The sequence below is a fragment of the Sitodiplosis mosellana genome, unplaced genomic scaffold (genome assembly GCF_009176505.1).
Source record: "Sitodiplosis mosellana isolate CC-2019 unplaced genomic scaffold, AAFC_SMos_1.0 Smas_scaffold_6181, whole genome shotgun sequence".
NCBI classification, from domain to species: Eukaryota; Metazoa; Arthropoda; class Insecta; order Diptera; family Cecidomyiidae; genus Sitodiplosis; species Sitodiplosis mosellana.
Window position 1 is genome coordinate 3,203,333 of NW_022601422.1, and position 13,111 is coordinate 3,216,443.

General features: G+C 37.4%; 3 protein-coding genes across 4 annotated transcripts; 2 read left to right on the top strand and 1 right to left on the bottom strand.

Annotated features, from left to right (window-relative positions):
* Positions 1-68: 68 nt before the first annotated feature.
* Positions 69-3,196, top strand: LOC129576326 (uncharacterized). The gene is made up of 3 exons (XM_055461253.1): positions 69-340; positions 460-2,732; positions 2,845-3,196. Exons 1-3 carry the CDS (start codon positions 199-201, stop codon positions 3,106-3,108), a joined length of 2,679 nt encoding a protein of 892 aa, XP_055317228.1. The 5' UTR covers positions 69-198; the 3' UTR covers positions 3,109-3,196.
* Positions 3,197-6,648: 3,452 nt separating this feature from the next.
* Positions 6,649-8,404, bottom strand: LOC129576339 (proteasome subunit beta type-5). Its single transcript, XM_055461288.1, has 3 exons — positions 7,818-8,404; positions 7,190-7,721; positions 6,649-6,900 (listed from the first exon to the last, which is right to left on the bottom strand). The coding sequence occupies exons 1-3, from the start codon at positions 7,959-7,961 to the stop codon at positions 6,734-6,736; spliced, it is 843 nt and encodes a 280-aa protein (XP_055317263.1). The 5' UTR covers positions 7,962-8,404; the 3' UTR covers positions 6,649-6,733.
* Positions 8,405-8,457: 53 nt separating this feature from the next.
* LOC129576333 (inosine-5'-monophosphate dehydrogenase) lies at positions 8,458-12,804 on the top strand. Of its 2 annotated transcripts, XM_055461270.1 has the most exons (7): positions 8,548-8,702; positions 8,769-8,889; positions 9,466-9,616; positions 10,135-10,248; positions 10,431-11,031; positions 11,132-11,615; positions 11,737-12,804. In XM_055461270.1, exons 2-7 carry the CDS (start codon positions 8,777-8,779, stop codon positions 11,840-11,842), a joined length of 1,569 nt encoding a protein of 522 aa, XP_055317245.1. In that variant the 5' UTR covers positions 8,548-8,702; positions 8,769-8,776; the 3' UTR covers positions 11,843-12,804. The 2 variants fall into 2 exon arrangements, with proteins under 2 accessions (XP_055317244.1, XP_055317245.1); XM_055461269.1 differs by having other exon boundaries at positions 8,458-8,889.
* Positions 12,805-13,111: the final 307 nt, after the last annotated feature.

Consider the following 13,111-nt stretch of genomic DNA (forward strand, 5'->3'; position numbering starts at 1 on the left):
TGTGTCACTACGTCGTAAATTTCCGTACATTTTCATTATAAACACATTGGCGCTAGTGTCTGCGTTCATTGTCATGTGTATTGGTGAACTGTCAAACATTTGAAATAACAAATTTGCGCCTTGCAACAAAACATCACATCATCCAGTTTAGCGGAGTGCAACAACAAAATTCGCAACAATTGCGATTGAATTGTAAGCATGGTGTGCATGAACGAGCTCTTGGTGCAACTAAAGATTTCGAATAATATGGATTTCTGCAGCGATTTGGCGAACATTCAGTCGATTTTCAACTACGCAAATGAGTACATCAAACCATTGACAAAGATTCGATTCCGAGGAGGTGAGTGTGTTTGGTTCATCAATGAAACTGTCACTTTCCCAATGAAGTCAGTTGCTGTGCATATTATTCAAACTGTTTTCGTCAATTCATCATTTTTTTTCTTCCTCTAAAATCAATAGGCAATGAACCGTACATAGCGGATATCGTCGCAAAGGTGTTGGCACTTTTCAATCGAAAAGGCTATTTTGATGCGGCCACCTCCCGACCGTTGCCTGAATACGATGAACAATTGCGGAAAATTGTATTCTACCTTATGTTGAACACCGAAGCCACTTTCAAGTACGATCTGATTACGGATCACAGTGTGTGCCACTTGCTGAATACACTGCCTGCACTGCCGAAGGCACTTTTGCATGCGTGCATTTGGGGTCTACATCTTGAGCGACACTTTTGCGACATTATTGCATACACACCGATCTGGTTTGCGTATCAGTTCATCGACAATGTGGTGGAAAGTCTGAAATATGCCGATCCCTACGAGACGTTAGAGCGTGTCGATCAATTGGTACGTGCTGTGTACACAAATATCGCACGCTCGGATTTCCGTCAAATGGAGGCAGTGGACAAAAAAATCATTCTCAACAAATACTTCGATGTGACAATGGATTTGATGCGCCACTTCTATTCGCCGGATGCGGAAAAGTTTGAGAAATGGTCGAAGAACAAATATCGCAAGTACATGGGATTTGTGTTGAAGCATAATCTCAATATGATTGCGCATTGTTTCGAATTATTTCAAAAGCGGCCATCACTCAAATGTGATCCGATTGAATACAATATCTTTGCGTTGATGGGCGAACGTGAGCCATTGACTGATGACCGTCGTGAGAGTTACAGTGACATCGTTCGCGATACATTACACCAGATGAACACAACGCTACTCAACTCGCTGCAGTACAATGTGATGCAGGTGGATTGCAATGCATTCATGTACTGGGTTGAGGTTGACATCGACGAAGAATACACACTACAGCGGCTGGTCGGCGAAGCAGCCTATACTGTTGAACAAATGATCAATTTGAATGAATGTTTCACGCACGATGTGTCCGCTCAATTGAAAGCGATTGTGATAAAACCACTCACCGTTCCCGAGATGATTGCCCGCATCGAAACCATCGGCGAATGGATTGAGAAATTGGAAAATTTGGCCGATACAAACAACGAACACATTGAACTATGGTTAAATGGATTCATCGATCAGGGTGTATTGGTGTTGGGCAACACAGAATGCTTAGAAGCACTTGAGCTACACACAAAATCCCTGACTATTCCAGTTGTCATACGATTGATTGAATTTGCATCGGTCGCAGGCGCCGATGATGAAGGCTGTGTCGAAGAGAAGCTCATTGAAATCTGTCTGAATTCATTCGATCAATTCTCGACCAAGCAAATATTCGAACTGATCCAGTATGCGATTGATGAGCAAAAATGTGCGTTCGGCAACTTTCAACTGGATAATTTCGAACAATTTCTCATCGAAGTGTTTAATAAGACCACGTTCACACAGAATCGAAACGCTTACTTGAAGCTTCTGTTCCAGAATCCACAGTTATTCTATGCGAAGCTTTTCGACGAAGCCCTCACCACCGACATGCAAATGCAACACATGCTCGAAATACTCAACGAAACGTCAACGATTTTCAAGAATTTCGTCACCAATCAACTTGATAGCCTCATCGAACGTGAGAAGAATGCCGACGATTCATGGGATTTGCTGCCAAAGCTGTTGGCGAATTTGTTTTTCATCGAAATTCTGAAGCCATCCGAATTTATCGTTGACATTCTTTACAAGCGTCATTTGGTCGATGCCATGAAAAATTCCGACTATGATCGACTCGAGCTACTAATCACAACGCTCAATATTATCGCTGAAAAATTCAAATTCGATGGTATGTGCCCGCCACTTTTGGTCATGAGCTCACAGCTACTTGAATTGTGCCGATGGAATCTCACCAAGTTCACCGATCAATTGGTGTCGATTGTCACAAAAACCATCGCATTCATAGATGCCATTTTAAAGGTTTTCCTGCCGACCGCATCACAAAATGAAAAATCATGGATCATTCCGAAGCTGGCATCGTATGGCCCACTCACGCGCTACTACTTCCAGAAGTTGGCATTGCCAACAGGGACACAACCAAGGAAATTGGACGAATTCTTGTGGCCAAACAATAAGAAACAGGTGGATAAACAAGATTGCGTCAAATTTTTGTGCGAATACTTTGTACGGTGCACAGCCAAAGAGATCAGCTGGTTGGCCAAGAACAAGACACTTTTGCCGCATTTCTGGGAAGCATTTGAATTGATCTCAACGATTGCCATGCGATCGAACCAGGAAAATGAAGTCAACTGTCTGAAGTATTGCTGCAACGCATTCTTATCGATTGTTCAGGTAAAAATTGTGGTTTAAATTGACGATTGGCTTTCATCTAAATTGTTTAATTTTAAAGAATTTGTTTTTCAATTCATTAAATTTTATTGAAAATTTCTCTAATTTTTAACAGAAAAATATGCTATCATCAGTTGAATCAGATATCAATCGGGCAAATTTGGTGGACAAAGTCATCAAGCTACTGTGTGATTTGAAATCAATGCCATTCTTCAGCGATCTGGTGACCAGTGTGCAACCAGTTCTTGTGAGCAACATCAACAAATGCAACGAGCCGGAATCAAAAGATCTATTGCGACAAGGTGTCGAGTCGTTACTCACTCACTTACCAGATTCTGAATCAAAAACGCTGCTCACCCAAACTCTCAACAAACTCTAACCAGAGCACAAATGAAGTCTGAAACATTTTATTGTTGAACGAGAGTTTGAATAAAAAAAAATCCACGATTTTTATACGAGAATTACAATTTGTCAACAAATTTTCTCATTGAATTTTGACTATAGTGAGCTAACTGATAAAATAAGATGATAATTTAATGCGGAAATCCACTCCGTGTATGGGTATGCTAATGCGAAGTTGAGTAAAGAATGAATGACAAAGAAAGATATGCAATTTTAGAATGTACGTTTTATATCAGTGCATATTAAAGGCATCCGGCTATTATTTTGGAATTTGGTCCTTTGATAAATGTCAAAACTAAGTCGCATCATAGGTTTGCTTCAACGGAAATTCTTCAGATGCTCTAAATTAAATCATCTTAGGGATGTCCGTTCATTAAGTAATAAAAAATTCGAGATATTTCGTCGGTATATAAATAAAATCGGTAGCCAACATAATTCAGAGTGAAACTGTGATTTCAATTGAACAAAACGAAGTGTTAAAAAACAGAAGACCAAGATGAATTTCAAATTGTGTTTTGCGATTGTTCTCTTCCTTTGCATCGCTTTGGGTAATATCAGAGCCACATCCATTTGCAATGAAAATGTTGAGTAAGTTTTACGAAGAAAGTAGAACGGAGTATTTCAAGTATAGAAAAGCAAATTATGTGTATTTTAATTATCTAGTCAAGGTGTGAATTCAGTTTTTAAGGGAGCCCAACTACATCGTGTGATTCGGTCTACGTGTAATAAGGAAATTTGTAATCAAAGATGCCAAAAGTTACATGGAGATGATGCAGTTGGAATATGTGGAAGCGATGATGAATGCAGTTGCTCCATTACAAACTAATTTGCAGAAAATGTTATTCTTCTCTTCAAACTATCGAAAAGAATTCAACAAAATATGTGCAACCAGATGCTTTATTACTCGGAACTATTAATCATTAAATGGAAACAATTTTGTAAACTATCGATTCAATTAATAAAGCCAACAATCAAATCATTTTTTCTGTTCTTAATACTTATTTTTTAGATACATTTTTAAACATTAAGCTTTCCTTTTGGTTTTGCATTGAAATGAAAAATATTTTAAGAATTCGTGTATTTCGAATACATTCAATTTGGCCAAGGGGCTCAGAAATACAAATTATCAATTTTGAGACAATTTGTCTAAAAAAAATTTGTTGGCAACAAAGGCGCAAAATCTTGTTATTTCAAATGTTTGACAGTTCACCAATACACATGACAATGAACGCAGATACTAGCGCCAATGTGTTCATAATGAAAATGTACGAAAATTTACGACGTATTGACACATAAACATTCTATTTGTTTTGCTGTGAAGTAAACATTGAAACTTGTTTTATTTTGCTGTTTAAATGAGAATAAAGTTGAAGATTTTAATACTTTGCAATTGAATTGAAATCAAATAAAAACGTCATTATGGCTAGCAATCCCGACAAAAAGGTTATGTTCGAAATAACTGAAGAGATTTTGGATTCGTTTCGATTTGCGAAGAAATGTAATGCAGAAATGGAACAGCGATTGTACCGAAAATGCCTTCCAGAAGAAGAATGGGCTGCATATCAGGCTCAAATTGACAAATCCCAAGGAAATTATCCACCCCCCGAGCAATATTATTCCGACCCTGAAGCTCAAGCCAGATACAAAGAATTTTATGAAATTCAATGTGAAGCAGCTGCAATTCACAAACGAGCAGAACCCATGATGCAAGAGTAAGAAGCTCTTCAAACAAACCTTTTAAATTGCTTTTATGTTTATGAATCGTTTGACTAATTGTGATTCTTTTCAAAATAGAATGGTCAAACGAATGAAGGAAAGAGAAAGAGCAGAACAGAACGAAATTCAAACGGAAAATAATGCTCAATTTTAGTGTTAATTTTTGATTGCAAACTTGAATTGAATAATGAAAACCAAAACAGAGAACAAACATAAAATTTGAATTTAAACATCGACTTGTCCCTTTGGATTTTGTTTTATTGCACTCTCAAATCCATCATGATATCGAAAAAGCCAAATCTACGTGCCAGCGTATTATGGCCAGCTAACAAGCTGTTGGACCAAACGCGGCCAATTCCGACAAAATGCTGCCGGTTCCTCATGACCGATCAAATGGCTCAGATACGCCTTTGCGCTGGGGAAGGTGAGTGTTAGCATTCGCGAGTCTTTAACCGGCACAATGGACAGTTTCGTGACATAGTCACAGCCAGGCACATGATAGTGGCCGAATGCCATTTTTCGTGGAATTTCAGCAGTTCTTCGCGCACATTGATGCCCAATCGTTTTGGATCGCTTCACTCAGCGTCTTTTCATGACCCGTACCAAATTTACTGTAAGGATGATTACTGTTAGCCAATGCTTTGTTCATTTGTCGAATGCGCCAAACGTCTTTTGCCAAATCAGTCGCCCTACTCAATACGACATAACCTTAACTAATCTGCATTTGACATGTGTATATTGTCAACAAACCAACGTCAAACATTCAGTTGTTGTAAAGTTTCGAAATTTTAAGCAGTTTATTAAAGGCAATAACAGGAAACTATACATACTTTTTCTTGACCAACAACAAGATATTTGACAAAGAGGGCGCTTTCTTATGGACATTCCTATGTACAGCTGTTGGCGCCCTCTTTGGTATGTTTTAAGAACTAAGAAAGTTTCCTATCATTGATTAAAGGACATTTAAATGGTCAGCTGTTCAATTTGTTTCGATGATATTGAAGTGTATAGAAAGAGGCTCCACGAGAGCTGTACATGCATTTTGCTTCGCAAAATGGTATTGGACTGCTCGAAGCTCCAGTTTATTTCCGGAAAACTTTCGCTATTTGTGTTGTTTTCAAAGATGTCCAATCTTATATTGGGAAAATACAAGATCAAAAATTCAAAATACAATAGCACCAAGCACCATTCCTGGGCCACTCATTGATGAAAAGACAGCTAAAAAATTGCTAGAAAATATATATTTGTTCCCATTTTCCAGCTAAGGACCTGATCTGCCCGCTCAACTCGAACAAGAACTCGATGAAGTTTACGAAGACCAACCTATGCTTTTGGCCGGCGCAAGATAGAGGTGGCGCCTAAATAAGATGTATTAACAATTTGCAGCATTTTTAAGAACTATCAATACTTTTTGTTGTTGTCACGAATTTTTGCAACAACAAGAAGTATTGATAGTTCCTAAATTTGCCGCAGATTCTATTTAGGCGCCACCGCTATTCACTGTCACGTCAAATACATTGGTTCTTATGGCAGAGAAGCACACGTTGACGAAGACGAAAATCAATAAAGTTTGAACCAAATGGTCTGAAATTGTCACCGAATCGGAGCCAGAGATAAAACTATCGGATCGATCGAAAAAAAAATTCCCTCTTATGAACCTAAAAATCTGATTAATTGCTAATATTTACCATGTAAATGAAATTATGCTAAAAAACCAAGATGTTTCAAAATGAAACATTCAACTAAGGTGCAGACGCTTAGTCTCACTCAAAAACTTGAGCTAATAAATACGTTTACGATAAATTGTAATTTCACTTTTTATTGATTTTAAGAAAAAAAAAAAATATTATTCAAATGAGGAAAATGATGCACATTGATCCAATGGCTTAAGCCAAACGCGCTGCTTTTTCTTCTTGGTATTTGTAATGCAAATCCATACAGTCCTCGTTCGAGATATTCACCCATCCAGTTGGTTTGATGTGATACACACGAATAATACCACCAGAGTAGGCATCACGATGTGTGGCATGGTAGATTGAACGCCGACCAAGCTCTGGAAAATGAAGAAAAAAAAAATTGTTAGAAAAATTCGCAATTTGTTCGTGATATTTGTATGAATTTCTTGATTTTTTTCGCCAATTTTCATTGTATTTGATTTCAAATGAGTGAATGGGTACTAGGAAAGAGATAAGACACTTGATTCAAGGCTTAATCTGTCATTTGGTTACCACTTCACTTGAGAAATCAACCGAAATTGATACATCTATGTCATCAACTTCAACTGACATAAAATCATCAACAAATCACATCAATAGACATCAAATCCACGTCCAAAATCATACCTTGAGCTTCTTCGTCGGTCAAATCCCAGCGATAGCCCGAGTCCAAGACACCATAAGCATAAACGGAACCAGATCCAACGGAGAATAGTTTGCCGGTGATACGAGCTGCATCTGAATCGACGTAGTACAGCTGTGGTCCACGTTTGTCGTAGCCAGCCAACATCATACCCATGCTAAGGCCCATTCCTTTGTATTCGTGTGAAATATTTGCGATAATTTTGCTGGCCGCTGCCACTGAGATGCGTTCTTTGTTCCGTAATTCGTACAAACGGCACTCTTTGGCCAATACACGATCCCAGTACACACAATCGGCGGCACCACCAGCTAATGTGCCCAGCAAGTAATTGTTGATTTCGACTACCTTCTTCATCGTTTGTGAACCAATGAATTGGCCACCAGTGGCACGTGAATCGACCGCCAAAATGACACCACCTTGGAAACAGAAGCCGAGCGTCGTCGTACCGTGATCAAATTGAATTTGAACTCCATCAGCAGCACCCATCTCTTGCAACTTATTCAAATTTTCCATCGGCTGTAATTGCAAAGAAACAATTCGATGAATCGAAATCAAATGAAACAAACTGATTGAATTAAAGTGGATTGGAAAATTGTTCCGGTTTTTTCTTACGTTTTCGAATGGTGGCATGGCCAATTGATAGTTGTTGTCCATGTTCGTACATTGATTCAGCATCATGTCATCGTGCAATGCACTTGCTGTCGTGCCATTTGGCTTCATAAAGTTATCAAAACCACAAATATCAGCTAAAGCCATTTTTATGCTAGAAAATAGATCACCGTTCGCTACCGAATTTATAAAACTAATAAAAAACTGATTGGAAAAATACTTCTTTTTTTCGCGACTGAATGAGCGATCAAGCAATGACAAACAAATTCCATTTACCGTGCCGAATGACTTTTCGTTTTCCACAACAGCCGATCGGTATGAAGTTGACCGCAAGTCCGCACTTTGATTTGACTAAAAGCCCGAAAATGTATCTGAATTTCGTTCGTTTCGGAATTTTTTTCGATGAGGTTTTTATATTATTATTGTTTTTTGATTAAATTTCGTCGAAGAAGTAAAAAAAAAACATTCAAAATTGTTTATTTGTTGAGAAAAAAAAGCAAAATAGTGCAGATTTAAGTGAATTATTAAGTAAAATAAAGACGCTGTTTCATTACGAACGGCAGCAACGAATGAATGAATTTCCAGTAAGAAATGTGTTCGTTCAATGCCGTGTCATCATCGATTGTCTCGTGTGCGGTATTGACATATCGACTATGTAGCAGAGCAATAGCAACACAGCCACAGAGATAGCAGATAGACATACATTGTGTGGAGGCACGATTTCGACTATACGAAACCAACTATCACATAACCAAAGCAATAGCGCACACAGCGCAGCACCACTGTGAATAAGCGGAACCACATAAAATTTCGCACAAACAATGTGCTTTTTATGTCGCGCATACTACTAGTGATGCCAATTACGAGTTTTATCTTCATTTGAGTTTGGTTCGTTGAGCAGTGCAAAGCTTCTTCCATTCAGTTCCATTGAATTAAAAAATTATTTTTCCCTAATGTCAAGCATGGCAAACGATCAACAGAATCACATTGTTGAGAATAATGGTGATGCGGCCAATATTCAAGATGGTCTCTCAGCTGCTGAATTGTTCGCCAATCGTGATGGTTTAACATACAAGTAAGTGAATTTAATTGCAATTAATCTGAGAATTGTGTGTTGTTGGTGTGTCAATTTTTTTTTTCCTTATTATTCTATCGAAGCCTATAAATATCAATTTATCGTCAAGTGAAATTCTATGCCTATTTATTTTCTATGACAACAGAACAGAAGCGAACGCGCGGCATAGAATATTCAAATGAAACGATTTTTTTTTTATTTGTGTAAACAGCTTTGCCACGTGAGAATTGCGAGCCGTTGCCGTTATACGGTTTCTTTGTTTTTAATGTGCAGGCGACACAAGGCATTTTTTTCACATTTCTTCTTTTCCATTCTTGATTAGATTCCTATTGGAATTTTTACGTTGTGTGTAATTTATTGCGTCGTAGACCGATAACCAAAATTTACGAGATAAAGAACGAATAAAATCGCGAAAAAATCTCATATGCAAATTAAATTCAATAAATTGTGCGGTCACGTAGTCTTTCTGTTTCGGTTTGTTATTAAATGTGTGTGAATGATCTGTCTGTGTCTCTGCATAATTTCGTACTAACTGGACCGAATGGTTTTGTTATTTTTTTTTTTTTTTTTGCACAGTGACTTCATTATTTTACCTGGTTACATTGATTTCACCGCCGATGATGTGGATCTCACGTCGCCGTTGACCAAGCAAATTTCGGTGCGAGCACCGTTGGTGTCATCGCCCATGGACACAGTCACCGAATCGGATATGGCCATTGCAATGGCAGTAAGTAGCACTTCATGCATATATATATATATATCTAGTCTAAACATAAACAGTAGAAACTAAGCGAAAGCAATAAACAAAACCATAAAAGAAGGAATAATAATAATAAACAAACGGCAGCAGTAGCAACAACAAAAAACGGCTAGGATTTAAGTTATACGCGTGATTAAACGCATAAATCGACGTTCACATTTTGATATGATTATACATTTGTGTGTTAATAGTATGGCTGGATTAGTTCATTGAATACGAGTCGATTGCATGTTAAGTATAGACGAAAATTAACACAGACACATACAAAAACACGCGGCTCCTATATATCATCCGATTGAATAATATTTATTGCTTTTAACATTGAAAGAAAATCGAACGGCAGTGTAAACAGTAATCAACGAAAGATGACAACAAAAAGTACTGTTTATTAGCTGGAAGCTTTTCTGTTATAGTAAAATGTGCGTTTCTTTTGTTCTTTCTTTTTATTTGTTTTTCTTCACATCTTCGGGACATGGATCATTTAGTTGTGCGGCGGAATTGGTATTATTCATCACAATTGTACACCGGAATATCAGGCGACCGAAGTATCGAAGGTTAAAAAGTACAAGCATGGATTCATACGCGATCCCGTTGTAATGGTAAGCATCAAAGTCATCAATCATTTTCGTTTTTATGTCTTTGTTTTTCCGACATCGTTATATTTTCTCCCTAATATTTCCATTCTCCTCAGTTTGTTTGTCGGTCAAAATGGTGTCACATGCGAAATTGTCATTAATCTTATGCGCTGAATCGTTAATTATCAATGAATTTTTCTACGTAGGGACCAACGAATCGTGTGGCTGATGTGCTCGAGGCAAAAAAGAAGAACGGTTTTACCGGCATTCCAATTACAGAAAATGGTAAATTAGGTGGTCGATTGGTTGGCATTGTAACATCACGCGATATCGACTTTCGCGAACACGATGGCCAATTGTTATTGTCAGAGGTCATGACAAAAGTAGACGATATGATTACCGCACCAAATGGCGTTACATTACAGGAAGCGAATCGAATTTTGGAAACCAGTAAAAAGGGTAAACTGCCAATCGTCAATGATGCCGGTGAATTGGTGGCATTGATTGCTCGGACCGATTTGAAAAAGGCCCGTAGCTATCCAAATGCATCAAAGGATAGTAATAAGCAATTGTTAGTCGGTGCAGCCATCGGCACCCGATTGGAAGATCGTGCCCGTTTGGTGCACTTGGTACATGCCGGTGTCGATGTTGTTGTATTGGACTCATCACAGGGTAACTCAGTCTATCAATTGGACATGATTAAGTTCATCAAGAGCACATATCCAACATTGCAAGTCATTGCTGGTAATGTGGTAACCAGAAAACAAGCCAAAAACCTTATCGATGCTGGTGCTGATGCTCTACGTGGTTAGTAGTCGATGCAATTTATTTTCCTTTCTTTTCAATTTTTTTTTTCTTTTCTTGAGTTGATTAATTGATTAAAATATTATTCTTCTAACTTTCGCAGTTGGCATGGGCAGCGGATCAATTTGTATCACACAGGAAGTAATGGCTTGTGGATGCCCACAAGCTACTGCCGTTTATCAAGTTAGTTCATATGCTCGCCAATTTGGTGTTCCAATCATCGCTGACGGTGGTATCAGTTCCATTGGTCAAATTGTTAAGGCTTTGGCACTTGGCGCTTCAACGGTTATGATGGGCTCTTTGTTGGCTGGCACCAGCGAAGCCCCAGGTGAATACTTCTTCTCAGACGGTGTTCGATTGAAGAAATACCGTGGCATGGGTAGTTTGGAGGCGATGGAACGCAAAGATGCCAAAGGTGCTGCCATGAGCCGATACTTCCATACAGAAATTGATAAACTTCACGTGGCTCAAGGGGTTAGCGGTAGCATCGTTGACAAAGGTTCAGTACTTCAATTTTTGCCATATTTAAAATGCGGTTTGCAACACAGTTGCCAAGACATTGGTGCACGTTCAGTGTCAGCTCTCAGGTAAATTGCTTCACATATTCATAATACACATCTTTAATGCGAATTGAGAGGCTTTAAAAATGATAATAAACTTATCGAACGCGACTAATTTTCACTCTTGTCCTTTCTCCCCGCTCACCAGAAATATGATTTACAGCGGCGAATTACGTTTCATGAAGCGTACACATTCAGCGCAGCTTGAGGGCAATGTACATGGACTATTTTCGTATGAGAAACGTCTTTTCTGATTACCAAAGGGAACCAACCAACACATCGCCATTGGTTCATCGATTTCCAACTCAAAACCAGCACATATATATAAATAAAAACATTTATATTTTTTATCACTTTTTAATTGTACTTATATGAATAAATGAAGAGACAAATTCCAAAATGAACAATAACTATAAAAAAAAAAGAATGAAACGATATCTCAGTCACTGTGTGTGTGTGTGAGAGAAGATGACGGTGTTGTTTTTCGTCATGTGACACATGATTTCGGCATCGATTAATGAGTCATTTGCAATCAGATGACAACTTCTTCTTGGAAATAAACGTTGCGATGACGGATTCGGATCCAAAACCACGAATTTTTATTATTTTTTCACTTTTGTTAATAATAAACTGACGTGGTGGATTAAACTAATGAGACTTTAAAATCAAAGCATACGAAAATAATCGATTTAAATCGTTCAAGTGATGAATTAAGAGCAATTCATAGAAGAAAGTTGATCGCGATACAATTAGAGTAAGAAGCTTTTTTCATGGAAATTTTTTCTTCAAATATGCAATTGCATCTTGATTATTTTTACTTTTCTTTGCTTTTTTGAAAAATTCTATCATTTCAGAAACATTGTCACTCTTCCATACACAATTTCTGTTTAACACAAATTCGGTTAAGAAAAGTAATTTTTAAAACGTTGTTTTCAAATCTAACTCGATTCTTTCATTATTCCGTAGAAACTCAAAGGATATTATTTCTTAGAAATGTTTTTTTTTTTTTTTTCATTATGTTAGAAATGTTGTTGAAAATGATCAATGTTTGTAGTTTTTCGAATTTTCTAAATTATTTTGCCATTTGGTCTAAAAAAAAATTGATTGTAATTGTTGACAACTAAAGAAAAATTATGGAAATCAAAAATCGCACAATGGAAAAAATGTTCATTGAAAAATATGAAAAGGAAAAATAAAACCAAAGAACTGTATAAAATTAGCAGGCTTTTTATTTTTTTATTTCAAATTTATCTATTAGCACAAATGAAGAATAAGATTGTCGAAAGAGGGGAAGAAAATCCTAGTAAATTAAAACAAAAAATTCTTTTTTCGAATTGGAAAACTGCAATTACACGAAATAATTGAATTCAATTCGTGTAGTGAAATCTCCTTCTTTAGCCTAAATCTAAGTTTGAAAAAAAAAACACATCACTTTGTGTACCAGCCAGGTAATTATTCTACTGACAAACAAATTAGAGAGAGAGAGAGAGAGAGAGAGAGAGAGAGAGAGAGAGAGAGAGAGA

Bases quoted from the DNA above. Each gene is read 5' to 3' on its own strand.
- LOC129576333 (XM_055461269.1), top strand. From the start codon at position 8,768: ATGTCAAGCATGGCAAACGATCAACAGAATCACATTGTTGAGAATAAT. The intron at 9,617-10,134 runs GTAAGTAGCACT...TGGATCATTTAG, and splicing joins ATATGGCCATTGCAATGGCA to TTGTGCGGCGGAATTGGTAT. The intron at 10,249-10,430 runs GTAAGCATCAAA...TTTTCTACGTAG, and splicing joins TACGCGATCCCGTTGTAATG to GGACCAACGAATCGTGTGGC.
- LOC129576326 (XM_055461253.1), top strand. From the start codon at position 199: ATGGTGTGCATGAACGAGCTCTTGGTGCAACTAAAGATTTCGAATAAT. The intron at 341-459 runs GTGAGTGTGTTT...TAAAATCAATAG, and splicing joins AAAGATTCGATTCCGAGGAG to GCAATGAACCGTACATAGCG. The intron at 2,733-2,844 runs GTAAAAATTGTG...AATTTTTAACAG, and splicing joins CATTCTTATCGATTGTTCAG to AAAAATATGCTATCATCAGT.
- LOC129576339 (XM_055461288.1), bottom strand. From the start codon at position 7,961: ATGGCTTTAGCTGATATTTGTGGTTTTGATAACTTTATGAAGCCAAAT. The intron at 7,722-7,817 runs GTAAGAAAAAAC...TTGCAATTACAG, and splicing joins CCATGCCACCATTCGAAAAC to CCGATGGAAAATTTGAATAA. The intron at 6,901-7,189 runs GTATGATTTTGG...TTCATTTTCCAG, and splicing joins GACCGACGAAGAAGCTCAAG to AGCTTGGTCGGCGTTCAATC.